Source organism: Prionailurus bengalensis, chromosome F2, assembly GCF_016509475.1.
Source record: "Prionailurus bengalensis isolate Pbe53 chromosome F2, Fcat_Pben_1.1_paternal_pri, whole genome shotgun sequence".
Classification (NCBI taxonomy): Eukaryota; Metazoa; Chordata; class Mammalia; order Carnivora; family Felidae; genus Prionailurus; species Prionailurus bengalensis.
The window spans coordinates 6,450,372-6,467,174 of NC_057353.1; the positions used below are offsets into that span (position 1 = coordinate 6,450,372).

Here is a 16,803-nt window from a genome sequence, read left to right on the forward strand (position 1 = left end):
CAAACATATGTCCACACAAACACCTGCACAAAACGTTCTTAGCAGCATTACTCATCATGGTCAAAAAGTGGAACAGCCCAAAATGTCCATCAAATGATGAATAAACAAAATGTGGTACATCCACCAGTACAGTGGAGTGCTATTCTGCAACACAAAGGAACAGAGTACTGATACTTGCTGTTAGTATAGATGAATCCTGAAAACACTAACTGAAAGAAGCCTGTCATAGAAGACCACATATTGTGTGATTCCATTTATACAAACACACGTTGTATAAGTCCATTTATAGAAAATGTCCAGAGCAGCAAATCCACAGACAGATAAGTGGTTGCGGGGGCAGATACATGGTGACTACCTAATGGGTGCAGGTTTCTTTTTGGAGTGATCAAAGTGCTCTTCAATTAGTGTTGTAAGAGCTACCCAAATCTGTGAATATACTAAAAACCACTGAATTGTACACTTTTTTACATTTTTTTTAATGTTTATTCATGTTTGAGAGAGAGGGGTAGGAGTAGAAAGATTTTTAAATTTTTTTTAATGTTTATTTATTTTCGAAGGAGACAGAGACAGAGCATGAGCACGGGAGGGGCAGAGAGAGAGGGAGACGCAGAATCCGAAGCAGGCTCCAGTCTCCGAGCTGTCAGCACAGAGCCCAACGCAAGGCTCGAACTCACAAACCATGAGATCATGATCTGAGCCGAAGTCAGATGCTCAACCGACTGAGCCACCCAGGTGCCCCAAACTGTACACTTTTAAAGGGGTGAACTGTATTGTATATCTTAATAAGACTGTTTTTAAAAACTGTGTGTAGTCAGGGGTACCTGGGTGGCTCAGCCCATTGAGCATCCAACTTCAGCTCAGGTCATGATCTCATGGTTCGTGGGTTCAAGCCCCACACTGGACTCTGTGCTGACAGCTCAGAGCCTGGAACCTGTTTTTAGATTCTGTGTCTCCCTCTCTCTCTGCCCCTCCCTTGTTTGTGTTCTGTCCCTCTCTCTTAAAAAATAAAACATTAAAAAAATTTTAATAAAAAATTAAAAACTATGTGTAGTCATTCTAAATTTTGATTTATACTAATCAGTCTCACCCTCATATGAAAACTGAAGTTTTTTCTTCAAATCAGGTAGAAGACTTAGAAATTTTAGGGCTCCTAGGTGGCCAGTAGGTTAGGTGTCTAAGTCTTGATTTCAGCTCAGATCATGGTCTCACAGTTTATGGGTTCAAGCCCCACATCAGGCTCTGTGCTGACAGTGCAGAGCGTGCTTGGGATTCTCTCTCTCCCTCCCTCTCTCTCTCTCTCTCCCTCTACCCCTCCCTGCCTCTTTCTCTAATAAATAAAATTTTAATTAAAATAAAGAAAAAATTTACATTCCATGTATACCAGCTCCTGTATTTTGACATATAATTTCAACTTCTCTCCTAACAACTGAATTCTACTCAGTCGAGCCTTCAGCGAAAAAATCGTAATAAACAAAGCTCAACACTACTCACAAAATCTATGAATTTGAAACTTCTAAGTTACCTCACTCCTTCTTCTACAGTCATGTCATAAATCCTTTACAAAAAAAAAACACACAAGGTTTTTTAGCCCTTACCATAACTTAGGCATTGTCAAGAATTTCATATTCATCTAATCTTTACTAAGTCATCTCCAATTTACCACCAAAAGAAAAAAAAAAAAGACATTTTAAAGATGCTAAGGAACTTGCCTAAGATCACACTGCTAAAGTTCAGAAGAGCCAAGATTTGAACCCAGATTAGGAGTCAGACTTGCCTATTGACATCAAGTAAAAATTAGAAAAAAAACAACAAATACCAGCAGTGCGTGGGTGGCTCAGTCAGCTGAGCATCTGACTTGATTTCAGCTCAGGGCATAATCTCACAGTTCGTGAATTCGAACCTCGAGCTGGGTTCTGTGCTGACAGAATGGAGTCTGCTTAAGATTCTCTTTCCCTCCCTCTCTGCCCCTCCCCAACTGGCATGCGCTCTCTCTCAAAATAAATATATAACCTTAAAAAAAAAAAAACTAGTATCTGGGGTGCCTGGGTGGCTCAGTGGTTAAGCGGCCGACTTCAGCTCAGGTCATGATCTCACGGTTCCTGAGTTCGAGCCCCGCGTCAGGCTCTGTGCTGGCAGCTTGGAGCCTGGAGCCTGCTTCAGATTCTGCGTCTCCCTCTCTCTCTGCCCCTCCGCTGCTCATGCTTTATGTGTGTGCGTCTCTCTCTCTCAAGAAAAAGGAATACACAATAAAAAAAATTTTTTTGGGGCGCCTGGGTGGCTCAGTCGGTTAAGCGTCCGACTTTGGCTCAGGTCACGATCTCACGGTATGTGAGTTCGAGCCCCGCGTCGGGCTCTGTGCTGACTGCTCAGAGCCTGGAGCCTGTTTTGGATTCTGTGTCTCCCTCTCTCTGACCCTCCGCCGTTCATGCTGTGTCTCTCTCTCTGTCTCAAAAATAAATAAACGTTAAAAATTTTAAAAAAAAAAAATTTTTTTTAAGTGATAGTTTAAAAAAAAAAAGAATATCTGAATATTTGGAACTAACTTACGTGGCTCATCAAGGCCTCAGAGTGGGCACTTGTAAAACTGCTAACACTGTTTAAGATCAATTATACAGATAGGGCAACATTCTGGATAAATACTAAGGTCAGGATATTGATCGGATATTTATGGAAACCTTCCTGCCCCAGAATAACAAACACCCTTACTTCCTGGCCTTATATTAACTTAACTGCACCAATGCAAGTTTCAAAAACCGGATCTTCTAGAAACATTGCAGCTTAACATAGTACTGACTTTAAGCAAAACAGATTTAGAGTCACCTCTTCATTTCTAGCTATTTGGTTTAGGACAACACACTTTACTTTCCAAACAGTTTCCTTACTTTTGGAATACTTATCTTGTAAAACTGAGGAATAGGTAGGCAATACTTAGCTGAATACCTGGCTCAAAGTAATAATTCAATAAATAGTAGCTGTTTTTATTGTTACTTAAATGTGACACCTAACCTTTTTATTAAAACAAAACAATATCCAACAACAGCACTTAAACTTGTCAATTCAAGAGGACAACTACTATTCTTCAAAGTTTACTTTTTCATAGCTTAAGTAATATTTTTTATAAATTTTTTTTAACATTTATTTATTCTTGAGACAGAGACAAAGTGTGAACAGGGGAGGAGCAGAGAGAGAGAGAGGAAGACACAGAATCTGAAACAGGCTCCATCCAGGCTCTGAGCTGTCAGCAGAGCCCGATGCCGGGCTCGAACCCACGAACCGTGAGATCATGACCTGAGCCGAAGTCTGACACTTAACCAACTGAGCCAGGCACCCCTAGCGTAAGTAATATTTTAGGGGCAGCTGGGTGGCTCAGTTGGTTAAGGGTTCGGACTTCGGCTCAGGTCATGAGCTCACGGTTCGTGAGTTCGAGCCCTGCGTCCGGCTCTGTGCTGACAGCTCAGACCCTGGAGCCTGCTTCAGAGGATTCTGTCTACCTCTCTCTCTCTGCCCCTCCCCAACTCACGCATGCTCTCTCCCGCTCTCTGTCAAAAAAAAATAAACATTAAAAAATTTTTTTTAATATTTTGAAAAGCTCACAGAAAAATCTGGACACCACCAAAAAAAAAAAAAAAAAAAAAAGAGGGAGAAACAAATCTACCATAATCCTACAAACCCCAGAACAACTTCTGTTAAATTACTGACCTCCTTAAAAGCTCTTTGTGGGGGAACCTGGATAGCTGAGTGGCTTAAGGGTCCAACTCTTAATTTCGGCTCAGGACATGATCCCCCGGCCATGGGATCAGGTCCCGCGTTGGGCTCCACACTGAGCATGGAGCCTGCTTAAGATTTTCTGTCCCTCCCCTTCTCCCTCTCCCCCCCTCCCTCCCTTTGCCCCTCTCCCCTACTCATGCTCTCACGCTCTCTAAAGAAAATTTTTAGGGTTCCCTGGATGGCTCAGTCACTTAAGCGTCTGACTTCAGCCCAGGTGATGATCTTGCAGTCCATGAGTTCCAGCCCCGTGAGTTCTGTGCTGACAGCTCAGAGCGTGGAGCCTGCTCCAGATTCTGTGTGTCCCTCTCTCTCTGCCCCTCATGCTCATGCTGCTCATGCTCTGTCTTTCTCACTCTCAAAAATAAATAGACATTAAAAAAAAAATTTTTTTTTAATTTTTAAAAAAGCTATTTGTGGAATGATGTGCTTTGGAAGGCAAAGAGAGAGTCATTCAAGACCCCTTTCTCTTTATTTCATTTGCCAATTTGAATTTCTGTAAGATATACAGGGAAAAGGAGAAGGAACAAAACAAACAAACAAAAAATGTAAAAGAACCAGTCAATTTTATCTTTCTTTTTGGGGTTAAGTTTTCATATTGGTAAAGTTTCGAACTATCAGATAAATGAGATTTGAGGAGTGTCTGTAAAGTTGTTCCTCATTCTCACCCAGACTCATTATTTGCTTGTAACTTGAGAACTGCAAATAAATACAAACTGGTCTTCCCATATTTATCCACTAAGGAATTAGTCATTTTTATGAAACACCTATTACAAGGAAAGAAAACAATCATTAGATGATTAATGGATACACATTATGGCCTGAGTAGAGAAAAAAGGTACCCAACAAAAGGCCTTTTTCCCCAAGGAGCTTCTACTGTGGGAATCCAGGGAACTCCAGGCAAAGAAAAAAACTTTTCCAGTTTAAACAAAATAAATGCTCCGCCTGTTAAATAACCAGATCTCATCACTTGCAGTGGGGAAATGAAAGGGCCGTATCAATGAGAAAACTAAACGGTAAAGGTTAATGTCTGGAACAGAAAACAAACAGGAAATATTTTAAAAGGCCAAAATTGCAAATACAGATTAACGGGGTATGAAATTACATGCCAGGCAATGCACCTGTTAAAAAAAGAGGAAGAGACTATATACAAAGTCTTAAAAAATTCAGCGTTTAACACTATTTTCTGCTCCTGCATGCTGTCCAGTAGAAAACCTGGGTCCTAGCTTAATCCAAATTGCTCAGTACTTAATTTAAGTGGGCGAACTACTTAATCTCTCTGACTCAGTTTCTTACTCTGCAAAATGGGTACACCGTAGCTGTGTCGTGGGTCTGTAGAGAATTTTGCACAGATGCTTTGTAATTCCAAAGTGCTGTACAAATCAGAGCACCCTCTTTCTCCTTCACATTAGTTTGACAGGGAATTTATTTCGTAGACGGGAGTAAGTTATTTCAGATACACGGATGCTGAAAATGTACCGAGCAGGGTGGAATAAATTCAGGCGAAGACAATCATGGAGTTTTAGCTGAAAACAGGTGACACTGCATCAGAGGACTGAAAGTACACACAGTGGTGGACAAAAAAATGCCAAACTGGAAGACTTCACACAAACCACAACGTGTTCACATACATACACACTTTGATTAACAAGATAACGCCACCGGTATTAACTGTAAACCACTTAAGAGTACTCAGCAGTGACAGCTGTCCAAATCCATCGACCAGTCAGTACCCCCGAGGGCGTGCGTTTTAATCACAGCTCTTTTACACACTACCACCTAACAAGATCCACTTTTGAAAAACACATTTAGCAACTTGCCAAAGACGCTAGCATGCCCTGCGTTTTTGATTGCTAAACAAACCTGTAGCGTGGTGGAGATACATCAAGCGCATGGTTAGCATTCTTCTAAAAACTAAGATACAGGAATTGTAACTCATCCGCTTGAGGTCCAGAACGTCTCACAAACCTCCATGCGATGTTATTTTTAGTTGTTAGCCAGCGATCGCGGAAAAGGGAACGAATCCTCCCAAACTGTGAAGGGCTCTCTACACTCCTCGATTCTTAAACTAAATGAGCGAAGGAACTGGCGAGTAAATCTACCCTCGGTCAGGTTTACTCCTCTGTACTCACAACGAAGTGACTTGGAAGTACCCCGAACGGGTGCTAACGCCGGCGGCGCGGGGCCCCGCCGCCTGCCCCAGGACGCCGGCACGGTCGACGCCGCCTTCCCCCGCGGGAAGGGCCGGCGGGGGCGGGCCGGGAGCCCCCGAGGGCCCGGCCCCAGGCCCGCCACGTCCGGCTCCCGCCAGCCGCCCGGCCTCCCTCCCGGCCCGCGTCGCCCGCCGCGCTCACCGCGTTCTTCTTCTGCACCATCTTGTCCATCTTCTTGGCAATGCGGACCACCTCGTCCTCCATGGCTTCGGCAGGTCTTCCCCGCGCCCAGCCCGTCTGGGTCCGGAAGTGGGCGAAGCTGGGGCCGAGGGGGCGGCGGGACGCGAGCCCAGGCGCGCGGCGAGCCCCCCACGACAGGCCCGGGCCTAGGCCCTTCCTCGCAAACCAAGCCCGCGGCGGCGGTGGCGGCGGCGGCCGAGACAGCGACTCCGCCCCCGCAGGCAGCGCCAGTCGAGCTCCGCGCGCGCCGCTCAGGCACTGCCAATCGACGGCGGATCGCTGGGAACCCGCGCGCCGAGGCTCCCGCCAGACGGGCGTCGACCGAGGCGCCGTCAATGAGGAGAGGCGCAAACTGGGCGGGAGAGCTTCCCGCCAGGCGGTTGTAAAAGCCTGCAGGAGGCGGGGCCGGGTTTTGCCGCGCGTGCGCTTCCGGCCCAACCACGGCGCGGGGGGGGGAGCTTGAGAGCCTGCGGAGACCCGCGGGGCTTTGAACTGCGGCGGGCGTGGGGGACGGAACGTTGGCGGTTTTTAAAGGCGGTCGGAGCCCGACCCTTTTTTCCGTGAGAGGCGGCTACCGTGAAAAGCAGAGCCCCGCCCAGTTTCCCTAAATAGTCTCGTAAAATACGGACTTGATCTTTTTAAGCGTCCCCTTTTTAAAAGTCAGCTCGTTTGTAAGCTGCCGAAGCACCGAGACCCAGTCCGGCTTGTTTTCAGACTCAGAATGTCGAACACAGTATTTGAGTGGAGTTGAATGATACTTGACAGAAACGTTCTCAAGAAAGAAATGAGGCATCTCAACTGCTTCCAAAGATCAGTGAGGACGTTGACATCCTTAATTTAAGGGTTGTGACTAACGACACAAAGCCAACGTAGAAAGTTGAAATGCCTATGTTACTAATACTGGAGAGCATAGGCTCCTTCAGTAGGTCTTTGCCCAATTACACGTTTTACTACCAACTCATGCTACTTGCAGACATATCCCCACACCAGATTTAACTATCAAAATGCACCACCTAGTAATGCTTTTTTTTTCTTTTTTTTTTAATTTTTTTTTCTCAACGTTTTTTTATTTATTTTTGGGACAGAGAGAGACAGAACATGAACGGGGGAGGGGCAGAGAGAGAGGGAGACACAGAATCGGAAACAGGCTCCAGGCTCTGAGCCATCAGCCCAGAGCCCGACGCGGGGCTCGAACTCCCGGACCGCGAGATCGTGACCTGGCTGAAGTCGGACGCTTAACCGACTGCGCCACCCAGGCGCCCCTAGTAATGCTTTTTCTATACTAACATGACAGATTTTTTTTTTTCCTACTTCTAGCTCAGTTATTTGGGGGAGAAGAGGCATTTGACTTTTCCCCCTTCTGTTGATTTCATGTATTTCATTTCATTTTTAAATTATCTTCCTATTATTGATTCCCATCTTACATTGTAATGAAACTATATGACTGGGAAGTAACTGGTTCTAAGGTATTTGTTAAGATTTGTCCATTTTTATAAATATGCTATGTGTCCTGAAACAGAATTTGTATTCTATAATAGCAGATAGGAAGTGCCATATAGGCTCATTAGCCACAACTTAATATTAATGTTCAAATATTTATATCTCACTTTGTTGTAGTCTATTCATGAATGTATAAAAATCTTCATTTATGATTGCGGATTTGTACGTTTACTTAAAAATTTTTTTTTATGTTTTATTTATTTTTGAGAGAGTGAGACAGAGCACGAGCAGAGGAGGGGCAGAGAGAGAGGGAGACAGAATCCGAAGCAGGCTCCAGGCTCTGAGCTGTCAGCACAGAGCCTGATGCAAGGCTCGAACTCACAAACCGCAACATCATGACCTGAGCTGAAGTCGGACACTTAACCGACTGAGCCAGCCAGGCATCCCTGTACATTTACTTTAATAACTGTGATTTTTGTTTTTCCCCAAAGAATCAGTTTGTCTTTACTGCGGTAAAACAAACACAATATTGTCAAATGACAAAACTAGAACAATTTAGTAACGAGCTTGCTATCCTTTATCCTAGAGAAAATAATCCACCGATGGGGGAACTAGACTGCCTTACAAGCAGTGGAGCACAGATCCCCAGGGATCTGGGACAAGAGCGAGATTTACAGAGCATTGAAGAGGCAAAGAGGGAACACGTCCTGATTGACTAAGAGGTACGAGATTTCCTTATAAACATAACAGGTCCTGTTTTCCAGGCTAAGTAAGGTAGGCTAGCTAAAGCTGAGTTGGAAGATTGTGATTGGTGTAGGCTAGGTTTCCTTGACAGGTGTTTCCATGAAGGGCACGCTGACTTTGATTTGTGACTTAGGCAGGGGCGGCCCACATTTTGTGTCTCCCTATATACAAATGACTTCACCAACATAAAATGTACCATTTTAACTCATTTAAAATGTGCAATTCAGTACCATTTAGTGCAATCACGACATTGTACAGCCATCACCACTGGTTCCAAAAAGGTTTCCGAAAATGTCATCACCTCTAAAAGAAACCCTGTACCCTTCAAACAGTCATTCCTGATTTCCCTGTCCCAACTCTTGGCAACCGCTAACCTGTTTTCTATCTCGATGGACTCGAATATTCTGATCCTTTCATATAAATGAAATTATACAATATGGGACTTCTTGTGACTGGCCTCTATCACTTAGCGTAATGTTTTCAAGGTTTATTTATGGTGCAGCTATTTCATTCCATTGTATGGCTGAATAATATCACATTATATGGCTAAACCACATTTTATTTCCTTCATTCATTGATGTACATGTGCATCGTTTCCACTTACCTTGCACCATTCCACATTTTGACTCTTGTGATAGCGCTGCTATGAATATTCATATACAAAATTCTGAATTCTTTTCAATATGTACCTGGGAGTGGGTTGCTAGGTCTTAGGGTAATTATTTAATTTTAAGAAACTGCCATCTGTTTGCCACAGCAGCTGCACCATTTTGCATTCCCATCAGAAATGTACTAGGGTTCCAGTCTCTCCACATCCACTTGTTTTTGTACATGCTTTTTATTCTAACCATCCTAGTGGGTGCCAAGTGGATTTGAACTTGCCCTTCCCTGATGACCAACTGTGCTAAGCATATTTTACTGTGCTTGTTGGTCATTTGTACATCTGGAGAAATGTCTAACTCAAATCCTTGACTCAATGTTTAATCAGGTTGTCTTTTATTGAGTTTTAAGAGTTTTTTATATTTTTCCGACACTAGACATCAGATATGATTTGCAAATATTGTTTCCCATTCTGAGGGTTGTATTGACAGTGATCTTTGATGCACAAATCTATTCAGTTTTATCGAAGTCCAATTTATCTGTTTCATTTTGTTGTTTGTACTTTTATTGTCATATCTAAGAAACCATTGGCAAATCCAAGGCCGTGAAGATTGCCATTGCCATTTAAACCAGATTAAGTCTTCCGATTCATAAAAATGGAATGTCTTGGGAGTTGGTTGGTTCAGTTGGTGGACCATGTGACTCTTGATCTCAGGGTTGTGAGTTCTGGCCCCATGTTGGGTGTAAAGATTACTTAAAAAACAAAAAATCTTTCAAAGAAATGGAATGTCTTTCCACATATTTAGATCTACTTTAATTTCTTTTCACCATATTTCGTGGGTTTTAGTGTACAAATCTTTTACTTCAGTTAAATTTATTCCTAGGTATTTTATTTTTTGAATGCTATTGAAAATGGAATTGTTTTCTTTTAACTTTTTTAATATTTATTTATTTTTGAGAGACAGAGCATGAGTGGGGGGAGGGGCAGAAAGGGAGGGAGACACAGAATACTAAGCAGACTGTAGGCTCTGAACTGTCAGCACAGAGCAAGACTCAGAGCTCAAACCTACCAACCCTGAGATCATGACCTGAGCCAAAGTCAGACGCTTAACTGACTGAGCCACCCAGGCGCCCCTGGAATTGTTTTCTTAATTTCCTTTTCAAATTGTTTATTGCTAGTGTTTACAAATACAACTTATTTTTATGTGTTGATTTTGTATCCCGCAAATTTGCTGAGTATATTTAGCTCTATTTTTTTTTGGGGGGGGGGATTCTTTAGGATTTTCTACATAGTAAAATTATTTCATCTGGGAAAGACTTTTACTTCTTCCTTTCCAATTTTCATGCCTTTTGTTTCTTTTTCTTTTCTTTATTTTAAGTAGGCTCCACCCCCAGCCTGAGGCTTAAACTGGTGACCCTGAGATCAAGAGTCTCAGGCTGTACTGAGCCAGCCAGGTGCCCCTAATGCTTTTTCTTGCTTAACTGATCTGACAGAACTTCCAATACAACGTTGAATGGAACAGTGAAAGCAGAAATCCTTCTCCTATTCCTGATCTTAGAAGGAAAGCTTTCACCATTAAGTGTGATGTTAGTTGTGGGGTTTTCACAGATGCTCTTTATCATGCTAAGGGAGTTTCCTTATTCCTAGTTTGTTGAGCATTTCTCTCTTGAATAGTTGTTAAATTTAGTCTAGTGCTTTTTCTGTGTCAGTTGAGATGATTATGTCAAAATCTTCCTTCATTGTATTAATATAGTGGATTATACTGAGTGATTTTCTTTTTTTTTTAATTTTTTTTTAACGTTTATTTATTTTTGAAACAGAGAGAGACAGATTATGAACAGGGGAGGGGCAGAGAGAGAAGGAGACACAGAATCTGAAACAGGCTCCAGGCTCTGAGCTGTCAGCACAGAGCCCGACGCGGGGCTCGAACTCATGGACCGTGAGATCATGACCTGAGCCGAAGTCGGACGCTTAACCAACCGAGCCACCCAGGTGCCCCTGAGTGATTTTCATATGTTGAATCATTCTTGGATTCCTGACATATATCTCACTTGATCATTGTGTGTAATCCTTTTAATATGTTCCAGGATTGGGGGCGCCTGGCTGGCTCATTTGGAAGAGCGTGGGACTCTTGATCTTGGGGTCATGAGTTTGAGCCCCATGTTAGGTATAGAGATAACTTAAATAAATAAATATTTTTAAATATACATATATATGCACACACATATATATACTCCAGGATTGTGTTTGCTAGTATTCTGTCAAGGATGTTTGTATCTATACTAATAAAGAAAATTGGTCTGTAGTTGTCTTTAAATGGCTTTGATATCTGGATAATATTAGCCTCATAGATGCATCAGGAAGTGTTCCATCCTCTTTTGTTTTGAAAGAGTTGAAAAAAATTGGTGTTAAATCTTTAAATGTTTGGTAGAATTCACCAGTGAAGCCACCTGGCCCTGGGCTTTTCTTTGTTGGGATGTTCGGTTACTCCTTCAATCACTTATAAGTTTGTCCAGATTCTCTATTTCTTCTTGAGTCACCTTTGTATGTTTGTACACCTTCTTGAGTCACCTTTGTAAGGTGTATGTCACCTTAGTGTGTATGTTTCTAAGAAATTTGTTCATTTCACCAGACTATCTAAATTTTTTACGTACAATTGTTCATAATATTCTCTTATGCAACTTGCATGCAACATCTTTCCATTATTTGACTTTCAACCTATTTATGTCTTTGGATCTAAAGTAAAGCGATCTATAAAATATCATATGGTTGTATCTCTTTTTTAAAAATCCATTTTACCCATCTATGCCTTTTAATTAACTAGCTGAATCCATTTAAGATAAATTACTGGTAAGGACACACTTATTTCCTTTCTCTTTTATCTTTTTTGTTCCTCAGGTCCTCCGTTACGGCCTTCGTGATTGATTTCTTTCAATATACCATTTTTACTCCATTCTCACTTCCTTTTCTGCATATTTCAAGTTATTTTCTTAGTGGTTACTCTGGGGATTACAATGAACTTTTAATCAACCCATTTTATTGAGGGACTTCAGGGAAAAGTCAAAGGGCTAGGAGGACAATTAGATCCAATGTCCTTGGTCTGACCAGGATCTCCCCAGCTTCATAGTCTCTGAAAGCACAATTAACATTTTAAAATTATAGCATTCTAGTTTTAATAATCCCAATTTAGCTTCAATAGTATACAAATGTTTTACTCCTAAACAACTCTGTCCTTCCCCCTTTATGCAGTTGTTACATTTACAAAATGTGTGTCCAGTAACCTACATTTATAATTAATATTTTATGCATTTGTCTTTTTTTTTTCTTTACCACTTATTTATTGTTGAGAGACAGAGAGACACAGAGCGTGAGCAGGGGAGGGGTAGAGAGAGGGGGAGACACAGAATCTGAAGTAGGCTTCAGGCTCTGAGCTGTCAGCACAGAGCCCAACGCGGGGCTCGAACTCACAAACTGCGAGATCATGACCTGAGCTGAAGTCAGTCACTTAACCAACTGAGCCACCCAGGCGCCCCATGTATTTGTCTTTTAAATGATGTAGAAAAAAAAAGTGAAGTCACAAACCAAAAATATAATAATACTGGCGTTTATACTAATTTATGTAAGTACCTTTACTGGTGTTTTTTTATTTCTTCATATGGCTTCAAGTTACTGTCTAGTGTCCTTTCATTTCATTCTGAAGAACTTCCCTTAGCATTTCTTTAATGCACGTCTACTAGCACTGTGAACTCCCTTAGCTTTTATTTCTTCAAATGTCTTAATTTCTCCATTAAAAAATTTTTTTCAATGTTTATTATTCATTTTTGAGAGAGACAGACAGAGCACGAGTAGGGGGAGGGGCAGAGATAGAGGGAGACACAGAACCCAAAGCATGGTCCAGGCTCTGAGCTGTCATCACAGAGACCGATGCAGGGATCAAATCCATGAACTGTGAGATCATGACCTGAGCTGAAGTCTGACACTTAACCGACAGAGCCACCAAGGCACCCCTTAATTTCTCCATTTTTGAAGGATGGTTTTGCCAGATATAAAATTGTTCGTTGACGTTTTTTCTTTCAATACTTTAAATATAACATCCTACTGCTTTCTGGCCTCCATAATCTGTGTTGAGAAATTAGCTGTTGATCTTACTGAGGAAACTTGGACATGATGAGTTGCGTCATTTTTGATGCTCTCAAAATTCTGTCTTATGACAGTTTAATTTCAGTTCACCGAATGTATATATCTTTTGAGTTTATTCTACTTGGAGTTCGTTGAGCTTCTTGGATGTGCAGATTCGTGTCTTCCATTAAACTTGGTGTGTGTCAGAAGAAAAGGGAATTGCCATTTATTCCTTCAAGTATTCTTTTGGACTCTTTTCTCTTTCTAGGATCCCCATGATGTGAATGTTGGTACATGATGGTTTTCCAAAATTTCTTAGGTTCTGTTCCTTTTTCTTCATTCCTTTTTCTGCTCCTCAGACTGATTAGCTTCAATTGTCCTGACTTCAAGTCTGCTGATTCTTCTGACTGCTCCAATCTGCTATAGATTCCCTGTAGTGAATTTTCATCTCAATTATTTTTCTTTCAGCTCCAGATATCTATTCAGTAACTTTTTATAATTCTTATCTCTTTATTATTGATATTCTGTATTGATATGGACATATTGTTCTTAATCCTTTGTCCATTATTTACTTTAGTTCTTTGAGCATATTTAAAACTTAAGGTCTTTTTCTAGTGAGTCCAATGTCTGAGCTTCTTCAGGGACAGTTTTTGTTAATATTCTTTTATTTTATATGTGAATGGGCTAGAATTTCATGTTTCTTTGCATGCTTTGTTTGCTGTTGAAAACTTAACATATTGAATATTACAGTGTAACTTTGGAAATCAGAGTTGTTGCTGTTTGTTGAGGGTTACAGTTTTTGTTGTTGTTTAGTTGTTGTGTTTGATTTAGTGACTTTTCTAAACTCTTTTCAGTAAAGACTAAATTCATTATCATGTGTGGCCACTAAGTCTGTTAGCTTACTCTCCACCTAGTGATTTAACAGTGATTTCCTTCAATGCCTAGAGACAAAACAACAACAACTCCCAGTGTTTGCATCTGGACTCTGTGTGTGTTGGGCATGCTTTTAACATTCAGTTGGGCAACTTACAAGTTTGCCTTTATTTTCACATCTTGCTTTCCCAGGGCATCAAGATCAGCCAGAGATGAGAGCTTAGAGCATTCTCAGGTATTTTTAAGCATGCATCTGCCCATATGTGCACATGGCCTCCTACATTTCCAAGACTCGTGGAAGCTTTCCAAGCTTTTATTCCCCAGGACATCTCATTCATTCCCTAGCTTTTTCTTCCCAGGCTTTTCAGTGTATCTATTTTTTGCCCCAACTTATATCCTTTTCCCCAGGTGTTAGCGGCTGGTTCATTTGCATTTAAATATTTTTTGAGCAATATCCTCCACGTAGCTATTTCCCCAATCTGAGAGAGTTCTGACTTAGAGAAGGAAGGAAAGAAGGAAGGGAAAAGGCCTTTATGTTAGTCCTTCAAGGAGTCACCTAAGAGTCAATCACAATGTTTTGAAAACAAAATCTGGTTTGCTTTCTCCGAAATCTGGAATTCACATTGGGAGTGTGGACTTCCATCTTCAAGACCTGGGAGTGGGGGATTAAGCAAGGGTAAGTTAAAATGATGCAAAACTTTCTTACTGGTTTCAGCCACTTTTTTTTCTTTTCTAATTTTTTTTAATGTTTATTTATTTTTGAGAGAGAGAGAGAGAGAAAGAGCACGTGTGGGGGAGGGGCAGAGAGAGAGAGGGAGACAGAGAATCCGAAGCAGGCTCCAGGCTCCGAGCTGTCGGCACAGAGCCCGATGCAGGGCTCAAACCCACAAACTGCTAAATCACGACCTGAGCTGAAACGAAGAGTCGGTTGTTTAACCGACTTAGCCACTCAGGCACCCCAACTTTTTCTTAAGTATTCACTTGGTTGGGGGAGCCTAGGTGGCTCAGTCAGTGAAGCTTCCAACTTTGACTCAGGTCATGATCTCACGCTTCATGTGTTCGAGCTGCACGTCAGGCTCTGCGCTGACAGCTCAGAATCTGGAGCCTGCTTCAGATTTTGTGTCTCCCCGCTCTCTGCCCCTCCCCCATTTGTGCTTTGTTTCTCTCTGTCTCTCAAAAATAAATAAACGTTGGGGCACCTAGGTGGCTCAGTTTGTTAAGTGTCCAACTCTTGATTTCAGCTCGGGTCATGATATCACTGTTGTGAGTTTGAGCCCCACATATGGCTTTGTACTGACAGTGTGGAGCCTGCCTGGGATCCTTTCTCTCTCCCTCTCTCTCTGCCCTTCCCCTACTCTCTCTCTCTCTCTCTCTCTCTCTCTCTCTCTCTCTCTCTCTCTCAAAAATAAGTAAACTTTAAATAAACAAATAAACATTAAAAAAAGTATTCACTTGGTTATTATAAACCTTTGACTATTTTCCAGAGTTCCATAAAGCTTATTCTGACAATTTTTGCCACGTTTTTTTGTTATTTCTGGGGAGGCACAGGACTTAGGAATTCTCTGCCCACCTCTTTCACTGATGTCACCATCATTTTTGTTTTGCCTACTTTAAGACCATATTGGATACATACATGCTAAAGATTAGCATATTTCCTGGAGAATTACCGCTCTTATCCTGACATAGTAATCATTTTTATCCCCAATAATACCCTTTGCATTAATGTCTATTTTTAAAAACAGCTTGGTTGGGGCGCCTGGGTGGCGCAGTCGGTTAAGCCTCCGACTTCAGCCAGGTCACGATCTCACGGTCCGTGAGTTCGAGCCCTGCGTCGGGCTCTGGGCTGATGGCTCAGAGCCTGGAGCCTGTTTCCGATTCTGTGTCTCCCTCTCTCTCTGCCCCTCCCCCGTTCATGCTCTGTCTCTCTCTGTCCCAAAAATAAATAAACGTTGAAAAATAAATAAATAAATAATAAAAAAATAAAAACAGCTTGGTCAAGCAAATAAACAAAAATAAAAACAGCTTTGTTTATTCTGGTCTTTCACATAAAAGAAATCAAATAAGATGAAGTCATTTGTAACGGGTGTCTTTCACTCAGCATTATGGTTTCAGGATTCATCCATGTCATAACATTCCTCTTTATTGCTGAATACTATCCTATTGTAAGGATGCCCCATTTTCTTTATCCATTCATCAGTTATGGACATTTAGGTTCTTTCCACATTTTGGCTATTATGAATAACAATGCTATGAATATCCATGTACAAGTCTTCGTGGAACATGTGTTCGTTGCCTTAAAATGTATTTTCCATCACACTAATTTAGGATAAGCCAACCTAGTTTTTGGTAATATTTGCTTCTTACATTTTCCCATCCCTTTACTTTCAATCTTTCTGTAATTAAATAGAATCGTTTGTAATTAAAATATAGCTTCATCTCATTCTTTTGCCCAATCTCATAACTTCTGTCATTTTACTGGCAAATTTAGTCTATTCACAATCGTAGTTACTATTATTTTTGGATTTGTATCTATCATATCATGAAACTTCCTGTTCTACATTTTGTCTTTCCTCCTTTCTTATCTTTTACATCAAGCTTTATTTCCTCCTAATCCCCACTAGTTTGGAACTTACATACATTTGTTTGTTTGTTTGTTTGTTTGTTTGTTTGCTTTAGTTGCTTTACATTGTGAATATTTAATCTAATGGGAATGAATATTTCTTATCTATTCTCAGAAAATAAAAGAACCATAGAATATTTCAACTTCTATCATCCCTCCCATTATACATTAAAAAAATAAACTTACTTTGGGCACCTGGGTGACTCAGTCAGTTGAGCATCTGACTCTTGATTTTGGCTCAGGTCATG

The 16,803-nt window shown here is 41.3% G+C and overlaps 1 protein-coding gene across 1 annotated transcript in view; it reads right to left on the bottom strand.

Moving 5' to 3' along the window:
* The window catches only part of TCEA1 (transcription elongation factor A1), a 43,341-nt gene extending 36,641 nt beyond the window's left edge, over nucleotides 1–6,700 (bottom strand). The window contains exon 1 of the mRNA XM_043601076.1: nucleotides 6,120–6,700. Coding sequence (XP_043457011.1) covers nucleotides 6,120–6,182 — 63 coding nt within the window. The 5' untranslated portion in view covers nucleotides 6,183–6,700. The remainder of the gene's footprint in view (nucleotides 1–6,119) is intronic.
* Nucleotides 6,701–16,803: the final 10,103 nt, after the last annotated feature.